The sequence below is a fragment of the Toxotes jaculatrix genome, chromosome 13 (assembly GCF_017976425.1).
Source record: "Toxotes jaculatrix isolate fToxJac2 chromosome 13, fToxJac2.pri, whole genome shotgun sequence".
Taxonomy (NCBI): Eukaryota; Metazoa; Chordata; class Actinopteri; family Toxotidae; genus Toxotes; species Toxotes jaculatrix.
In genome coordinates this window covers 4,373,197-4,391,743 of record NC_054406.1, presented here as the reverse complement: position 1 = coordinate 4,391,743, position 18,547 = coordinate 4,373,197, and the positions used below count along the sequence as shown (strand labels likewise).

Genomic DNA, 18,547 nt, shown 5'->3' with positions numbered 1-18,547 from the left:
CAGTGCCACAGGTCTGAGTCCAGACCTTTGCTGTATGCCACTCTGAGAAGAACAAGCTCCTTAAAATGGTCCTTAAGCACAAATGTACTTTATGGATGAGCGTGAATATGTTACAACTATAATCTCACTGTAAATGTTGTGCTGTTATCTTGTGGTATCTAAAAAAAAATTTCAGCCCTGAGGCAGATTTCTGAAAACAGGTTTATTGATATCAGCAAAAATACACATTATTCTGCAGATCTGCAAGGCTGAGGTCAGTTTACTTCATCTCAAGGAGAAAATTATACTCAAAAATAAATGCATTTTTCAAAATATGTGAGCACAAATGGATTTACTGCAACCCTGCTGCGTCAGTATGTTTAAGGAGCGTAGTAAAAATCTGATTTAACTGTGAATAGTGTAAGAATAGTATGATTTCCTCTAACAGCCACAGTATCTGTGGATATCACACACTGTTTATTTATTGGTAATAAATGAGCCTGAACAGATTCAGTAAAGACTGAATATCACCAATACAAACAGAAGTGACTGTTTAAATCACCATTTAAAGTCGAGAAAATATTTCATGTGCATGCCTATGTACATTATAAAAAAGCAGTACAAAGCTTTCTTGCATATGATATCTTGAACATTATTCCAAAGTACATGAACTGAACTAAATAACTACAACTGATAAGTAAAGAACTAATAACTTTTTTCAATATGGATCCAGGGGTTTCACATGACTTTACAGGTCTCCAGTCTGAGTCCAGCCTGAGAGGAAAATTTAACAAAGTTAGTATCATCACACAAAGTGTCTTAAATAAACACTTTGATTTTTATATACAGGAAAGACACTTGTGCTTCTGCCTCCAAGAGAAGCTGAATAATTTGCTTGCTGTCCAATTATCCCTTAGAAAACTCAGCTGCGTGTGTTGCAGTGCCCACCTTGCGAGGAGTGCTGGTGCTGAACACGTAGGAGTGTGGTGCCAGCAAACCCTCGGAGATGCCGCCGCTGCGGAAGGAGCGGGAAGCCGAGCTCACGGAGCAGTTGCTGGATTTGTCTGACGGCAGTCCACAGGAGCCGCAGACCACGGTCCGGCTCCTCAGGTTGTACTCGCTGTCCCCACAAGTGCTGTGAGCCACCTGCTGAGCCAGAGAGAGACAGGTTCAGGGATGGTCAACAACTGGTTGATTAATCGATTAGCTGATCTTGCCAAATATTCCCTGGTTGTAGGTTCTGCTGGTGTATGGATTTGCTGATTTTCTTGGACTTATATGATGCAAAGTGAACTGATCAGGCAAACAAGTAGGCCTCTTTTGGCTCTGGGAAATTAGGATGGGTATTTTTCTGTTTCGTTACACTTGATGGATAAAAGATTTAATTGGATAATTGAGAAAATATCAATCAATTAACAAAATTACCGTGTTAGTGTTAAAATAGCTAATTTAATATTTCTCGGATGCTGAAAACTGATGAATGTTCTTAAGTTTTTGCAGAGTTCAAAGTTCAAAGTACATCAGCTCCATTTATCATGAACGTTAGGCAACTGGTCAATGCTGCTTACTAACTTTTGCTGATCTTGCAGAATACTGTATAATGCATGTATACAGGAGGCTACTGATTTAAGTTCTCTCACCATGTCATCGTCCTCTTCTTCAAACTGTGTGCGGGTGACTTTCCTCATGGCCATTTCCTGGAAGAAAAGCATTATAGCGTTTATTTTTATAGTGTTTATTTTTTTAGTTATCCTAATTTCTGACACTTAAGAACTGAGTGAATGGAACTGTGGCCATATTCATGTAACCTTAGTACTTTAGGCTTTAATAAAGTATCCACCATATACAGTCCACTATATATAATGTACCTCTCCGTTGGCGCTGATCAGAGTGGTCTGGAACACGTCTCCCGTGCCCCAGGAGGCCTGAGTCTTCCACACCAGGTCAGAGGGAGGATTGTGGGCTCCACCAGAGCCAGAGGCCCAGATCTGACCGCCATGCAAAAGATACAGTCAGTCAGTGGGTCAGAAATCTGATAAACCATGTTTATCAAATGCTGACTGGTGATGACATAAGACGCTGCTTACCGTGACCCTCTGCCCGGCCCTCAAGGTGAATTTAGCCGGGAACTTGAAGATGATGGGTGCACCAGATCCCACCTGCCGCTTCACTTGCCAGTTCCCTAAATTCTGATCCTGCAGGAGCAGTTGGATGAAAAGTCAGTGCTTCTTTTTCACTGTGTCTGTGGCTTTATAATCATCCAGTAATGTAATGTCAGGAAACTGTAGACAACGTGATCATATTGACCATCCCAACAGTTGCAGAAAGAGTAATTAGTCCCAACAAACACATTTCTAGGATGATTATTTAAATAAAAACATTTAATTATTCTACCTTTATAATGAACTCACCTCATCTGCTTTGTTGCTGAGTCTGACATATTTCCCATCCAGGTCCACCTCGTCCACAGTGACCCGTCCGCTGGCTGACGCCTGCTGGGTGATGCGAGTGCGAGCCACGGCTCCTCCTGCGAAGCTGGAGGCCTCGCTGTCGGTGTCGTTGGGGCGACGCCTCTTGGCAGGAGAGCTCTGGGCGCTGCAGTGGACTGACCGAGAGTGAGCTGCTGACGTAGAGGAACGACTTCCTGTCACTCTGGTGGGCGGAGGGCTGGGGGACAGACGCAGCCTGCAGGGATAATCATCATGATGTTTATTAACAGGGGGGATCAAGTTGTGAGAGTTTATTATTTCTGCAAAACTCTGATTTTACTGAATAAAGTCATAGACCATGACCAAGATTCAACTCAGACCAACGTACCTCTGCTCCTCTCCCTCCAGCAGCTTCCTGTAAGCACATATCTCCATGTCCAGAGCCAGTTTGACATCCAGGAGCTCCTGATACTCATCCAGCTGTTGCTGCATCTGCTGCCTCATCTCAGCCATTTCTCTGTCCTTCTCACCCAGCAGGCGACGTGTGGTGTCCCGCTCCCGAGACAGGGCGTCCTCCAGGTCCCTCACCTTTGCCTCACGGGCCGCCAGCTGGATCAGACAGAGGAGTCCCACAGTTATCGTCAGACCAGAATCACCAAAGTAAGTCTGAAAACACACTGTTTCAAAGGAATCTAACAACAGAAACAACTGAACTAGAGCTTTTATAAAGAATCAATTAAATAAATCTTAATGTCTATAAATGTATAAATAGTTTCTATGTCCCTGAACATGTATTCATGTGAGGTTTTGTTTTTACGTTGCTATGAAGTAAGGAAAATGTCACATAATGTGACTGTTGTCGCACTGAGATAAGCATCTCACACGAGCCATTAATGATGATAGGACCCTGAATGTGAGCTGTTTGTTTTTGATCACCTGTTTCTGCAGCTGGCTGAGCTGAGCCGACGTGGACTCCAGGCGAATTCGTGTCTGCTGGAGCTCCTCATGTGCTGCTCCCACCAGGTGGCTGCTTCTGTCCGCAGACTGACGAGCACTTTCCAGCTGATGTAGAGAAACAGTGAGGTAGAGAATTGATAAAACATGGGTTGGTTTGAGAAACTGCTGCAAATCAATCCATCTATCCGGTGCTGCGCGTTATGTTACTGATATTTTATCTTTCAGTGAAGACCAGAAGAGAAAACAAGTATTGTAAAATTAACCTTTATTCCTTTGTCATGTTCTAGTTCTGCTCTGTCTTACAACAACATTAAAGCCAACATAAAGGCCTACCTTGGCGTTGTAGGTCTTCTCAATCTCATCCTTGTACATTTTGATCTGCAGTTCATGCTGGTTACGCATTTCCACCAGAGCCTCTGCCAGCTTGCTCTCAAACTCCTGCTGGTGGCCGTTGTCCAACTCAACCATACGAGACTCATGGCGCCGCTTTATCTCCCGCAGTTCCTGTTGGAGGATTTTTTTTTTTAAATCTTTTCAAACTACAAATACACGTTGTTTTCTTAAATAACAGCTGGGTGTTGGTGTAATAGAAAGAAAGAATAAGTGGAGAAACAAAGAGTTCCTTTTTAAAATGATGAGAGGAACTTTTCTTGGGGTGCCTGACCTCAGAGTGGAGGTTCTTCTGAAACTCCAGCTCTTCTTTGAGAGTCTGGATGCGATTCTCTCCATCCACCCTCCTCAGCATCTCATCCTGCAGCTGCTTCCTGGCATCGCCCAAACTGGTGTCCAGCTAAGAAAGCCGACAGGAACTGAATATTAGTACAAAGCACAAACATTCACATAAACAGGCAGCATAATCCAAGAATATGCAGTAAATACAGCAAGTGGGAACATGAGTAGGAAGACTGCCCTTTAATCAAAATATCTGAGCTCCAGTGGCCATGACAAAAAAAGTCTGCCAGCTGAAGTCAGCAAAAGAAAGTCCCAAGAATTTTTTAGATTTCATTTTCACAAGTTTTTTATACAAGTCCTGTGCTTGTGAAGCTCTTTCCAAACCCCACTGGATATACTCGAACACAGATGACTTGTGGTAAAGGTAAAAATGGAGTTGTTACTGGGTCCCTGATAAGGTGGCATTTAGCATCACAAAGTGGAAAACACACAGGAGGATGGTGTGGGACAAACTGAAAGCTGGTCATCATGTAGGCTGAGTGTAGGAAGACTGAGTCCAGATGTGTTTCCACTGAGTTTGAAATTGAGTGTGGGTTTGAGTTTACCTTAGCAACCTGAGCCTTCAGGTCCCTGTTTTCCACCTCCAGGTTACGCTTCTCTCCCAGAGCCGTAGTCAATGACGCATCCTTTGAGTTCAGCAGAGCCTCCAGGTCTTTGAGCCTCTGCAAGGCTCCTGTCAATTCTGACTCCTTTTTGGTGTTCCTGTAAGGACATAAAGAGTCTCACATGTTAAGTTGCATCTTCCTGTGTGTGTTTTTAGTGTTGATTGAGGATATTCCGGTCAATGGAACAGGGATAGACATTCATTTTGCTTTGTTACTTAAGAACCAAGTGGAAAACTACAGTTGTCTTTGCACAGGCTAATGAAAAAAATATGAGCTATTTTAGAACAAGGATGTAGGCTGGATAAAACAGGGGAAAGACCTCGGTGCATATGACTCATAGACCGCAATGATCTACGTCCAGTCCCGTGTATCTGGTAGCCACAAGCCACAGCCATTGGTGTTTAGCTGAGATGCTGCCATAGCAACGTTTGGCTTTGCCAAACACACTGTGGCCAACTCAACTCAATATTTATGGAAAAATAATGGAGGCAAGAGCGGAGTCCTCTAAACACTGCCACGTATTGTGTGTGTGTGTGTAATGATTACTTTGGTGAAGGAGGAGAAACTGGGGGAAAGAGTTAGTCATCAGGCTCTGGATGTCGGAGCATGGGAAGGAGACGCAGTGGAAGTCCAACGTCAAACTGCAGTGAGCAATGAGGAGGGTATGCTAAAGGCAGGGAGTGGCCCCGGCAGCAGGGCAAACGCAGCTCACACGGTGTCAGCGAAAGTTATACAAGCATCAGTTATTAGGAGCTAATGAGTAACTGTGTTCTCACATGCGGAGATGTTTTAGATAATAACACTGCAATAGTAAAGACTTTCACTCGTCCAAATGGACGCACTTAAGATTTGGTTGAAGACGGGGCTTTCAGAAACCTCAGGGCAGCTGTTCCTTCTCATGATCATCAGACAAACAGTTGGATTTAAAACTCTGAAACCTTTTTAATTTTGGAAAAGAGGCAACTAGCTAAATATTTTTTTTGCTCTGTTTTGTGTTCTGCCATAACAAACGAAGAAGAAATAATCTTTTTACTGCACGTCTACAGTTGTACTGTTGGTTCTTTCCAGGAGAGTTGGGTCACTTTAAAGCTGTGTTACTTTAGCCAAACAGCAGCCACTGTGGCCACAAGGGGAGATGAAAGGGAGATGAAAGTGTGAGAGGCAGAGAAAGAGGTGAGTCAGCTGCATCAGACTGACTCTTTAATTCAGTTACACAACAATATCTGTCTGACGTTAGATAAAATTAGCCACTGTAAGGTGATGGTCATACCAGACCAAGTGAAACTGTGACAGAAACCCCCCCAATGTCTTAAACTGAGTAAGGGGGTAATTTTATTGCTTATGAGCTCAGCTTTTAATTTGTAAGAAGAATATTGTGTGGGTTTTATCCCTTCTTTTCTTTCCACTAGCCCCACCCCTGCACACACATGCCCACACAGCAAACACTGTAGGAGATGCTATCAGATTTAGATTTGGACCAGAGTAGTGCTCTGTGACCCACCTGGCTTTCAGCTCCTTGTAGTCCTCTCTCAGCTTGCCCAGCTCCAGCTGCAGCCGTGCTCGCTCTTTGGCCACAGAGTCCAGAGTCTGACGGGCATCGGCCAGCTCGGTCTCATAGGCGGCCTTCAGGCCCGTCAGCTCCCTGCTGACCTCTGTCTCAGACTCGGTGATTCGCAGACGCAGACCGGCATTCTCAGCCTCCAGTGAGCGGACCTTGTCGATGTAGACAGCCAGACGATCGTTGAGGTTGGACAGGTCCTCCTTCTCCTGGAGCCGAGTGATACGGTTGGGGGATAGTGGTGTGTTTGTGCCTCGGGGTGTGTTTTTGGGTGTCGCCATTGCACCTATCTGCTGCTGATGTAGAAGCAGACATAATTATCTACTTTCTGGATCTAAATACATTTTTTAAGTTTAAGTTTTATAATTTTTAAAGCAGGTATATGGATTTGTTAAGTTCTGGTATACACAAACAAATACTAAACTTACAGGACTTTATGTATGAGGGTAGCTGAAGTTGACCATGCAGTTCACAGTACAAACCTACATTCAACATTCGCTGTATTACTAAAGTAAAACAAAAAAAAAACAGTAATCAAAAACATGCCATGCATCTGTGAACCTCTGTCCAAATGTAACAGAGTCATAACTGCAAATTCAGAGTGGAAAAGGAAACAAAATTCACTGTAAAATAAGTATTCTTTACAGAAAAGTCCAACTCCTTTGAGTACAATTACAAAAAAAAAAAAAAAAACACACACACACAAAAGGCAACAACCATAATTAATCAAAAGACATGGGAGGGGTTATCAACTCCACCCAAAACCCCAAAAAGTTATGTCCCTGCACAAAAGATGCCAGTTTTTACAGCAAGATTTACCTTTTCAAAGCCGATCAGAAGAAGAGAAAACTCTGCTCCGAGGATGTTTGTAGCTTTGTCTGTTAATTTTCTTTGTAAACTTGTGATTGGAGAGTCTGTCTTCGTTCTCAAGCTGTGCTCAGTCTGTTACTGCGCTGTCTGCAAACTCATCTGTGAGTGCCCATATAGGAAAGAATGAGATGGGAGGAGAGGAGAGAGGTTGGCCTCAAGTTTGGCACAGTGGTAGGTGGTTGTTCCTCTCTCTCTCTCTGTCTCTCTCTCTCTCTCTGATGGGTGTGCAATGTGAATGAATGAGTCACCCTCTGTTCAAAGAAATGCAGAAATGCCATGTGATGCTTTCAAGGGATAATTTTAAGCAGATCTATTGGCTGAGAGTTGAGTTCAAGTCATTTACAGTATTTGAGTCAAACCAAGCTTCTCATACTTCTCTTTGAAGTTAAAATGAACAATTTCCATAAAAGCTTTTAGATGTTTTTAACCTTGAAATACAGACCTGAGACACTTAAGCCTCTTTTTAATGGAATATTACTTCAGGAGGAAGTAAACTTGATTTCTACTTTAAATATTCTAAATATTGTAAAATATTTAATCTCTTAAACCTCATTGGTACAAACTCATGCTATGCAACCAAGTGTTGTTTAATGGAGACAATTTTTAAAAGCACATAACTTTACATTTAACTTCTAGTTGAGATCACAATGTTTTCAAAGATATAAAATAAGACAGCCTGTCCTCTGCTAATGTGTATGAAATGATGCCCACGACCTCTAGCATATGTATGTCAATTTGTTAGTGCAACCATAGAAAACATGGCGTCTTGGGTTTATTATTTTACTTATCTGAAGATCTCAGCTTGTGCAAGTTGTGCATCCACACGTTACCATAAGCTTGTAAACAGCTTTCTTGTGTACACAAACTGTATGTACTTCATTTAGCATTATTGTGTCGTATGTCCACTGTAATACTGTGCTGTAACTGTAGTGTGTTGTTTCTGTCTCCACCCTTGTCTTTGTTTTTGCTGATATTTGTTCAAAAAGTTTGGAAAAAAATTAAAATTTTGCTAAATCTTGACCAGCTAATAAGTTCAAGAATAATATAACATCCTGAAATGGGCCATTCTAAATTATGAGCACTTTTATTTGTGATACTTTGAGTGCATTTTTCTGATAATAATTTTATACTTTTATGATGTAAAATTTTAATTGCCGGACTAACATGATAATTTTAGTGTAGCGTTTTCAGTGTTACGGACGGAAATACCTCTGCCACCACATTCAATTTCCATATTAAGAGCGTCTGGCACCGTCACTTTTCAATGGAGCAGACTTTTATTTTGAAATCTGAGAAGAGTTTTTATTTTTTTTTTAAGCCCGGAAGTAGTCGGTACTTCCGGGCTTGCTAACGTTTGGTGAGTTAAATCAATATTTTGTCTTGCAGTGAAACATCAGCACGCAAACAGTTAACGTTAGATAACAACCTGTGCAGCCTGTACCAGAAACAGAAGCTAAAATCACAAGTCTGTTTGTGTTTTAAGTCGTTTGTCGTTTCTAAAGAGTAAATAAACAAACCTTAATAATAACATAACTGTCTGTCGCTGTCATGTTCATCAAGGGCAAATTAGCTAGTTACTAAAGTGAGTAAAGCCCACACAGGTGGATCCGAGTGAAACACAGAGTAAGATTTGATATATTTGAGTTTTCGACTTTTGTTCACCTCAGGGCAATTTAAATTAATCGATGTGACACAAGATGATAGTTCAGATAACTCATGTTTTAAAATAAGATGTACAATGAAGAAGGTAAAGAGCAGTTTATTGTTGTTTAAACAGATTTGAAAGACTCTTTGTTTCTTCAGTCTCTTTAAAGGTGAGATCACAGGGCTTTTATTCGAGTTGTCTGCCTGAATCATGGCTTCATGCAAAAGCTTCTTGTTTTGGCAGAGGCTCTTCTCTCAGTTCATTAAGTCATGTGATTGGTGGGGGAGACTGACTTCCCTCCGTTCTGTGGTCTCATCTGTTCCAGCAGTTTGGATCTCTCTGGATGTTGAGTGTGCGGGCTCTGTTTGGGATCGGCGTCCTGGTGACCTCGCGAGCTGCTGCAGCCCTCGCTCAGACAGGGACATGTCCGCTGTCCACTGCAGCTAACAACCACAAAAAGGACTGTTTCAGTAGCAGACCGGCATCCACCATGGCCCAGGCCATTAAATACCTCGGGTAAGCTTTTGGATCTGGTACACACAGCAGTAAAACCAGGTACAGATTGTTTGTGTGTCCAAACTGAGCTGTTGATGCTTCACAGACAAGAGGAGGCCCAGCACATCGATGAGGAGCTCTTCAGTGAGTACGGCTTCAGCGTGGACCAGCTGATGGAGCTGGCTGGACTCAGCTGTGCCACAGCCATCACACGGGTGAGATTTCAGTCAAGCCACTTATATTTTTAAAATTAAAATGACTGTTTAATGTAGAGCTGCACAATTACAGCTGCACAGTTAATTGATTAGGAGAATATATTAAAATAATAAAATAGATAAAAGACAATAAAAACAAAAGTACCAAACACTTTGATCATCTTATTAAAGTCAACAATGTAAAATGCATTTCCTCAGAAACACTTTGCAGTGCGATCTTACTTTCCATTAACTATGGACTGGTGTTTTTTCTATGCACACGCACAAACCTCAGACACCAGGTAGACTTGGTTTCTCCATCAAACATCTGTCCTGTTACCAGGAAACCAGGTTTTGCATTTACAGTGCATGAGTCTGTCTAAATCACATTACTCCCTGAAGTGGGGAATAATCAGATTACTCCGTCCTCTGACTCCACATCAATAGATGTGTCTCTCCTGAGGAGCTGCTGTAGAGAAAATCCTCTTTTTTCTTGTCAAATACCAGTAGCGGTGTGATGCTTTCTTTCTGCAGGCGTATCCACTCACTTCTCTGGTCAAGGCCAGACCTTCTCTGCTGGTGATTTGTGGACCAGGTAACAACGGAGGCGATGGCCTGGTCTGTGCCCGACACCTTAAATTCTTTGTGAGTGTCCTGCACATGTTCAACAGTAAGATACTCTGCATTTCTTTAAGTGCTGTACTTAACTATTGTTTCGAGGTACTTATACTTCACCTAAGTATTTATATTTTACTTACTTTAAGTGTGTTTTACTGTTGTCTTTTTATTTAATTGGGATTTTTCCCCCCTCTTCCACCCCTGCTGTACAGCACACTACATTAATGCTCCATGAGTGTATTTGGCGAGATTCTGACATTGGGTGGCTAAGTCATATTAACAAGAGACCATTTGAGGACAATCTTTGCTAAATAAAACCTCAGTGGTATCTTTAAACCAATCTCCAGGCGTTCTTTACCCACAACTATTTGATCAGACTTCCAGTCTGTGCAGAGTGGAGATTATCTTTGCTTGATCTAACTTGTGGACACCACCTTTCAAAGTGAGAACAAACATTTTCTCCATGTGTTGTGTCCTCTTGCAGGGTTATGAACCCACCATCTTGTACCCGAAGAGGCCAAACAAACCGCTGTTCCAGGGCCTGACCACACAGTGCCAGAAAATGGAGATCCCTTTCCTGACTGAGATGCCTGAGGTTTGGTGTTAATCAATAATGCAGCAGCTTTATCTGCAGTGGTGAAGAAAATTCATCTGCGTACTGTGTTCATGGGCGTGCTTTGTATTTCTGGTTTCACAAGTAGTGAATAGCACATTGTGAGATGTCGTTAAATGAGATTTCACTTTAGATTAAATGAAGCCTGAATGATCCCTGTGGGGAAAATAGTCAGAAAAATGACTGATAATAATAATAATAATAATTAATGATGCACAGTTAGTGGCTTCACGGATGTGAAATTTTTAACACTTTGTCAGGTTTTACACATGTACTTTATTAAAAAGTAGGTGTTTGGTATTCTTTTTAGGCAATGTAAACAAACAATTATCTTATCTTATCATCTTCTCAGGCCAAAGTGATTGATGAGGCTTACAACCTGGTGATAGATGCTATCTTCGGCTTCAGCTTCAAGGGGGCCGTGCGAGAGCCTTTTGGTTCCATCTTAGACGTGCTGAAGAAAACCACAGTCCCCATAGCCAGCATCGACATCCCCTCAGGTCAGTCCTCACACACTCAGCACTTCACAAGGAGATGACGACTAAATGTTAAGAAAAATGTACTTTCTACCACGTGGGTGAATTTTAATTGCGTGAAAAGCTGCTGTCCCACAGCTAATGTCATGTTAACATGATGTCCTGGTGTTCCACTGCCTGTGAAGTTCAGTGAGGTGTGCACACTCATGCTCCCTGTAGGAAGAGGCCTATTGGTTTTGGTCATTTTCCTGGACTGGATTGTAACATCCTGTTTGCTTTTTTTTTTTTTTTTTTTCTTTTAAGGTTGGGATGTGGAGCAGGGCAGCGCAGATGGACTCCAGCCCGACATGCTCATCTCTCTCACTGCTCCCAAGAAATCGGCCTCCTTGTTCAGAGGACGGTATCACTTCCTCGGAGGCCGCTTTGTGCCACCTGGCCTGGAGAGGAAGTACCAGCTCAACCTGCCTCAGTACCCCGACACGGACTGTGTGTTACAACTGTAGGGGATTTAGGTTTTAATGAGAGGTGAGAGGTGTCTGCGGCTCCAGCTTAACATAAAGACTGGATGCAGTGTAAACAGCGGGCCTGGCTCTGTGCTGAAAGGCTGTTTCATTTTGTTTCCACTATTTATGCAAAGCTAACAGCTGCAGTAGCTTCAAATTTAGTGCGCAGACATTGAGAGTGGTATCACATAAACGTATTTCCCAAAATGTTGAACTATTCCTTTACATCTGTAAATTTGAATGGTTCTGATTGAGTGAATGGTTGTGGGAGTGAGTTTAAGGCTGTGCTGTAAATCCAATAAGAGTGTTATAACAGAGATTTAGTCGCTCGATCATGGTGGTTGCTTCATCTACACAAAAATAAAAATTACACGATTGGAAGTTGTATGCATTGTTATTTCTTTCTCAACTCTCTAAAATATGAATCAGACAAATCAGCACGTCCTCCGGTGATGTGCCATCTTATTTTCAACAGAAGACTTCATCTCATGTATTTTCTCTGTTTTTATTAGTACATCTTAAGGTGTCATTGTACAACTAGGAACTGGAAAGACCGTCTATCGTAGTCCATCACATTCTGTTTTATAAATAACTTTACCATACATGTTGTGTGTATCATTATTTATACATTAGGTGGCGATGATTTAGTAAAAACCTTTCTTTTTAATCAACCTCATGGAGTCCAGCAGACCCGCATAGTACCACTTTCATTTCATATACATGTATGACTACACTTTAAGAAATACTGTACGTATAGTATATGCTTTTGACAATGTGGCTCATTGATGCATAATGGTTTCTCATTTAAGTGCAGAACATGCTTTTGCGCGCAGAATACTATATACAGTGCTGGTACCATGCTCTCTTTGTATGTCACATCCATTTGTAATCTTTGTCAAGGAAAAGGTAAAATAGTGACTTGAGATGAAGAGGAGTTTTTGCCCCAAGTTGTCTTCATGCAGGTCAGAGGGTGGAAAGGATGTTTTCAGTCCGTGGAGGAAGCCTGAAGATAAAGACAGAACGTATTCATGGATTTACTGTCACATGATCGAAACCACTGAGCACAAGGAAAATCCACTTCCTCTGTAAATACAGGAAAATATATGTTTAGATGCCAGTTTAGTACAACACCAATATATCCTGCTCTCACATTATTAGTTAAATACAAAAACTGCTGGACTGATCAAAGGATAAGTCCAGTGTGATCAATCTGAGTGAGTATTTGATGCTGGATCTTGGTCCTTGTCAGTTTTCAATACCCGGTACTTCTCTATGGACACAGTTTGGTTCCAACCAAACAAGTACAGAGGTTCAATACCCAGCCCGCTTAGACCCGCCAACAAAGCATTTGTACCTGCGTACCTAATACAGTACAATACTTTGTGTTTCCAAGAGACACAAATTACACAAAAGACTGTGGCGCTTGATGATGCTGCAAATGCATTTTCACTCTGAGTCCAAAACATACCTGTGCTATTCTCCGACCTGCACACCTGCACAGTTATCTTTACTTTCCGAGGCTATTGCTAAATATTCAGCATTTCTGGAAGGAAAAGAGAAAAGACACATAATGAATGTCTCACTTTATCACTGTCACATGGGTGAAAAAAAATACAAAAAAATAAAACAACACAGTTATGAACGTATGAAAGGTCTTTGTTCTATTTTTGACTTACAGGAGGGAGATTTTGGTTTTGGTTTTTACTAGGGAGGAGGACGACATGATGGGACGAACAAGACGAACACACGACAAGTAGACACAGGGAGCGTGAGATGTTAGACAAAGAGACACATGAAAGCACACATACATGATGGAAACAAGCGATAATCTTAAAAATAAGTAAATAAGAGGACGAGTGAACTAGAGGAAAGAAATATGAACCAATGAGAGGATGTAATAAAGGTATAAGTTTAAATTATAGGTGTGATTTCAGCAGAAGGACATGAATAAAGGGTGGCACTATTCATGGGGAAATACACACTTTTCAAAGCATTATTTTCATCTGTTTTCAAAAATTAAAGGCCCAGCCACACCAGATACTGACAAGACACTAAACTCAAAGTTTATTCAGCTTATTTGTACCATTCATTCATTCTCAGCTGCCAGCAACTGTCAGGAGGGTTAAAGAAAAGCAAAGCTACTAAGCTAATAAGCTTCGATAGCCTGCTCCAGTTTGAAGTCTCTGGCTCTCTCTGTTCTCGCAAATGTCAGCACTGTCACAGCGGTTTTCTGTTGGTCAAAGGCACAAAGTTCACCAACTCGACACAAAAAAGCTGCGCGGTAAATTCATTGATCGTGATGATTCCACGGAAAATAATTAATTTTCCCACAAAATTTCTCTGTTTTAAATGCTGGTGTGACCAGGTTTTAACCCAGATGTGTTGTTTCAAAACTAACATGCACTCGAACTGGTACCAGGTTACAGGATACATGCCAGCTGAGAAGCGACAAACATTTACAGTACAGAAATGTCAAAGATACGTTTCAGGTAGCTGAGAAACCGTGCTTCCATTACATAGTTTGTCCACCAAGAAGCACTCACAAGTTTATTTTCCAACTATGAAATGACTCTCAATACATCTTGGACTAATTCCTTAATAATCAAATTTAAGGAATCCTTCTCAAATATGTTCCTGCTTTGTGCTGGATTTTTAAGGCTCTCAAATATCTATGTTTATATTTGTTGCAAAAATCCATTATCGTTAGGGCTCACATACATTTCAAGGTTTGAATGCTATTGGATAAAAGCCTTGTATCTCTTTTCAAGATCTGCAGCTAAGTCTTTTTTGATTGACATTCACCTTTTTAAATGTCAAATATCATTAAAATGGGATTTGTTTTCAACCTATAAAGAAACCAAAAGTAAAAGTCACCACATCACAACAACTGGAGTTACAAGGCTTTTATATGCCATGAGCCTATGTGCATTGACAAGTAAAAAAAAAAATACTTACGCAGCTTCTCGTAACGCTTCTTCCCCAGCTGCTGCTATCTTTCTGTAGCAGTATATCATCTCTATGAGGAGCCAAACCTGCAGGCCAATGATGGACACGTACATCATGACCTCTGACACGATGGAAGCTGTTCCTCTGGTGGCTGCACAGAAGGAGGCAGGAAATCAACAAGGCTCTTAGTAAGAAGGAAAGTGAGCAGGATTTACCCTTTAGCAGGAAGCATCCAGTGAACAAATGATGGAATTCTTTTCCGTGTAGTCTGAAGACAGTGTGCAGGTTGTGTAGCAGTATGCTTTTGTGTTATAAGAACATTGTCTGACCCGTGATGCAATCACCTGCACTCTATTCTTCCTGATTTCTTATTGTTCAGGAACCCCCTGTGGGACATTGTGCAGGCTACCTATGAATCACAGTCATCTGAACCTGCCGTATCTTCACTAAGCATTACATTTTGATATATCTGCCACTAGTTCTTTCTGGAATATTTCAAGTGATACAATGATAATGATGCTGCAAAGCTTCCCGAGGCCAAGAAAGACCTGCTTTTAGACGCTGGCTCTGTCCCGAAATGGCCAGTCTCCCGTGGGATTCACCATATTTAGGGCTGTCACAAATTAGTTAGTGCGGAGTCAAAGTGGACAATAAAACCCTCCAGCAGTGAGGCTGCACTGAGGCCGACTTATCTTTCTCCACTTCTTCTAACCCAAAGTGCATGTGGATAATGGAGATGTTTCCTCCACTATCCACATGCACGTTATCCACATTCCTTACTGTAAATTTCAGTCCCGCCACCTTTCAGATATTATTTTGGTCATGCACATAGCCTGAACCTGCAACACTTGGCTCATATCACAGACCCGTCACACCATAGAGCAGTTATTTCCTCATACCTTTAGCCACCACAGTGAGGTGGACCACCTTGCCGACGACGGTGTTGTACTCGTAGTTCTCGTAGGAGAGGATGCGGTTGAAGAAGCAGCGGTAGGTGCCCGAGTCATTGAAGGTGACGTTGAGCAGGTATATGGACGCATCTTGGATGTCGTTGCTCCTTTTGCTACCATTCCAGTCTACACGATCCGTAAACTGGTCGCTTTCAATGGTGGGTCCGTCCTCGTTATAGCTGTAGATCTGGTGCCACCGAGACATCACGGTTAATCAAAATGCTAGTGACAGAAAACTCAATGCATCTGCATATATACTTTGCACAATGTACAAATCATGTAAATGGCTTTACTATTGTATACTGTATTATGGTATTTGAATTTAATTTCCTGACTTTCTTTTTGTTGTATTTATTAGCCTGTTTCTTTTACTGCTGTAAAATGTGAATTTCCACTCTAGTCTTCTGACGTTTGCATGCGTGTCAGTGTTCAAGGTCCAAGATAGAATTTATTGTCAATCTCTCCACATACAAAAGGAACTGAACAGAGTGTACAGAACAAGTAGTGTTAGGGGAGATTTAAGTGGCTGCAGCATCTGTGAATGCAGCTGAGATTCTGTTCATATGAACATAGATACACAACACAGATGTGCATACATGAAGAAGATAATCCGTTTTTACTGCCACATCAAGGAGCAAGAAAAAAACCCTGAAATTCACGCAATCCCCAAACTATGCTATTTTGTTAATAAGGGATTTGTTCTGCAATTAATGTCAAAACTCTTCATGCGTGGTTTTTTCAATTTGGATAATGCTAAACTGAACCAAACAGCATATGCAGCTACATTATCACAGCCTACACTTCAGTGGCAAACTGAGGATCCAGGACAAGGTCAACACAGTCCTGTGTCATCTATGCAGCTTTAACGATTGATGTGGTGTAAAATATCACGATTGATTCCATCTGAACCTCACAATGACCTCAGCACAGGCCGCTGCCGTATGATCCAGGGCAGTAAGCGTGTATGAGGGTACATGTGAGCGTGAGTGAGAGAGACACAGGAACAAAGAGAGCTTGGGTGTGCACTATATATATGAAGGCATATATATAGCTTGTGTCTTGCGGAATGTGGCAAGCTTGATTTTAAAACTCCCTGAAGAAGCCACATTTGTGCTGACATCAGACTAAAAATACACTTTATTAAGGGAGGATTTGCACTCACGTGAACAAAGTCAGCCTCTCCCTTGGCCCTGAAGTACCACTCGACGGTGGCAGTACCTTCCACCTCACTCCTCCTCTTGCAGGAGATGCAGCCCAGTTTGAAGCCTTTGCCTGCCACAGCCTCTGTATCAGAGTCCACCTCTGCACAGGCCGCATGACACTGGTACACTGTTTACAAAAGAAAAAGAAACACAGACCATTAGTGCCATTTAGATTTTTTTTTTTGTTAGCTCTGGGTTAACATAAGGAACAAACAAAAAACGAAGGCTACAAAGAGTCAGCTCAACTCACCGAACAGCGCGCCGAGCAGAGAAAGGAGCAGTAGGTGTGATGCTGCCATGTCACTGGATGTTAGGAGGAGCTGTTTTGTTGGACGAGGATCCTCAAAAAGTACAAACTTTAACACTAACGCTCCTCGTATGGAGCTCCAAAAAACTGTTGCAGCTTTAAATGAGCCTTTTGACACTCATACACTGAGCACCTCCAACTTTGTAATAACTGAACTGATATTTGCAAAGGTTTCCTTTTATACTTTAAGAAGACTGGAGCTTATCTGTGAATCTAAAAAGCTGTGCGACAGTAAAGTGCAGGCTAATATCACATGTATGTGCCTGGCCGCTAGCAGCTATTCATGCATTGTAAAGTGCAAAAATGTATGTCTGCAGACCTCCCCTTATACACCTAAATTTGTTTATGATGCCCTAGCGGCGCTGTGGAGCTACTGTTAGTGTCTCAGTTCTTTGGCTCAAGCCAGCAACAGTCTCCTGTTGGCTGAAGGATTTATTGCCACAGATTATTGCCGCTTTTGATACAGCCCCCCCATCAGTTTATCTCGATTGGACTAATGCATTAAAGTGGTGGGCCTTCTGCTTTTAATTATCAAGTAGCATATGAAGCTATCCAGATATCTGGTGACTCACAGTGTTCCCCAGATCAACACCCTGAGACTTGATTATCTTTTTTCCCTGAGGTCCTAATGTGAGCTGCACAGAGCCATCGTTAGACCTGCCTGGGGCCACATGCTCTGTTCTCTTGCGTTGGCAAAATGAACGACGAAACACTGGTACACAAATCTGTAATGTGTGTTTATATAATGTGCACCATGCCAGCTACTGACTCAACGTCTACAATACATTTACATGCCAGTGCATATATAATTAATTTGCATGCTCTATTATAAAAATCAAATGGCTACCTCTTGCAGGCTACACGCTACTAATATTTAATAAAGACCAGGCGAATGGTCTAAAAATAGTTATCCTTTATAGGATCAATGAAATATGAGCCTACTGTGCTGAATAGAGGCCTCCTCTCCTCGAGCTGAGCCGTCTCCTCGGGGAAAAAAAATAAATATATATATATCTATATCTATATATATTTATATAGATATATATATACTGTCCTTTGCTGCGATGACAGCTTTAAAGACCTGAAATCTCACCTATCTAATGACCCCGTGCTCATAGAAGAGATGCTTCGGTCGTGTTGGCATTGCAGGTGAAACTGCGTGAGCATAAGAGCCCCACACGCAGAGACACGCAAGAAAAACAACCCCCAAAAATTCAATGAAAAGATCCTGTGCTCGGTTAGCTGTGCTTTTTCTTCTTTCCTACGCCACAGCGGCACCTCTGTCGCTCGCGCCAGAGGATGCTGCAGATGCACTGCGGTAAAACGGCTGTGCGCGTGTGACCGAGCAGATGCCGAGAGTGACGACCGCTCGAGCCTCGGCCCCGTTTCGAACTGATGCTTTGCTCGGCTTTGTCTGGAAACAGCTGCAGGGAGAGGCCTCACCTAGCGATTATAGCGCATTTCACGA

At 42.0% G+C, this 18,547-nt stretch overlaps 3 protein-coding genes across 7 annotated transcripts; 1 reads left to right on the top strand and 2 right to left on the bottom strand.

The window, feature by feature from the left end:
- Window positions 1–169: 169 nt before the first annotated feature.
- On the bottom strand, window positions 170–7,232 carry LOC121191623 (lamin-A-like). Of its 3 annotated transcripts, none has more exons than XM_041052859.1 (13): window positions 7,080–7,232; window positions 6,204–6,556; window positions 4,643–4,799; window positions 4,030–4,155; window positions 3,699–3,869; window positions 3,345–3,470; window positions 2,797–3,017; window positions 2,391–2,664; window positions 2,067–2,174; window positions 1,848–1,967; window positions 1,620–1,676; window positions 928–1,128; window positions 170–753 (listed from the first exon to the last, which is right to left on the bottom strand). In XM_041052859.1, exons 2-13 carry the CDS (start codon window positions 6,539–6,541, stop codon window positions 718–720), a joined length of 1,935 nt encoding a protein of 644 aa, XP_040908793.1. In that variant the 5' UTR covers window positions 6,542–6,556; window positions 7,080–7,232; the 3' UTR covers window positions 170–717. The 3 variants fall into 3 exon arrangements, with proteins under 3 accessions (XP_040908793.1, XP_040908795.1, XP_040908794.1); XM_041052861.1 differs by having other exon boundaries at window positions 928–1,125; XM_041052860.1 differs by having other exon boundaries at window positions 6,204–6,553.
- Window positions 7,233–8,453: 1,221 nt separating this feature from the next.
- On the top strand, window positions 8,454–12,055 carry naxe (NAD(P)HX epimerase). Of its 3 annotated transcripts, none has more exons than XM_041052864.1 (7): window positions 8,454–8,487; window positions 9,101–9,291; window positions 9,377–9,485; window positions 9,999–10,109; window positions 10,567–10,677; window positions 11,048–11,195; window positions 11,475–12,055. In XM_041052864.1, the coding sequence occupies exons 2-7, from the start codon at window positions 9,119–9,121 to the stop codon at window positions 11,672–11,674; spliced, it is 852 nt and encodes a 283-aa protein (XP_040908798.1). In that variant the 5' UTR covers window positions 8,454–8,487; window positions 9,101–9,118; the 3' UTR covers window positions 11,675–12,055. The 3 variants fall into 3 exon arrangements, with proteins under 3 accessions (XP_040908798.1, XP_040908799.1, XP_040908800.1); XM_041052865.1 differs by having other exon boundaries at window positions 8,461–8,487; window positions 9,104–9,291; XM_041052866.1 differs by lacking the exon at window positions 8,454–8,487 and adding an exon at window positions 8,926–8,944.
- Window positions 12,056–12,548: 493 nt separating this feature from the next.
- On the bottom strand, window positions 12,549–17,267 carry scn1bb (sodium channel, voltage-gated, type I, beta b). The gene is made up of 6 exons (XM_041054024.1): window positions 17,023–17,267; window positions 16,733–16,899; window positions 15,520–15,757; window positions 14,630–14,771; window positions 13,143–13,217; window positions 12,549–12,677 (listed from the first exon to the last, which is right to left on the bottom strand). The coding sequence occupies exons 1-5, from the start codon at window positions 17,069–17,071 to the stop codon at window positions 13,148–13,150; spliced, it is 666 nt and encodes a 221-aa protein (XP_040909958.1). The 5' UTR covers window positions 17,072–17,267; the 3' UTR covers window positions 12,549–12,677; window positions 13,143–13,147.
- Window positions 17,268–18,547: the final 1,280 nt, after the last annotated feature.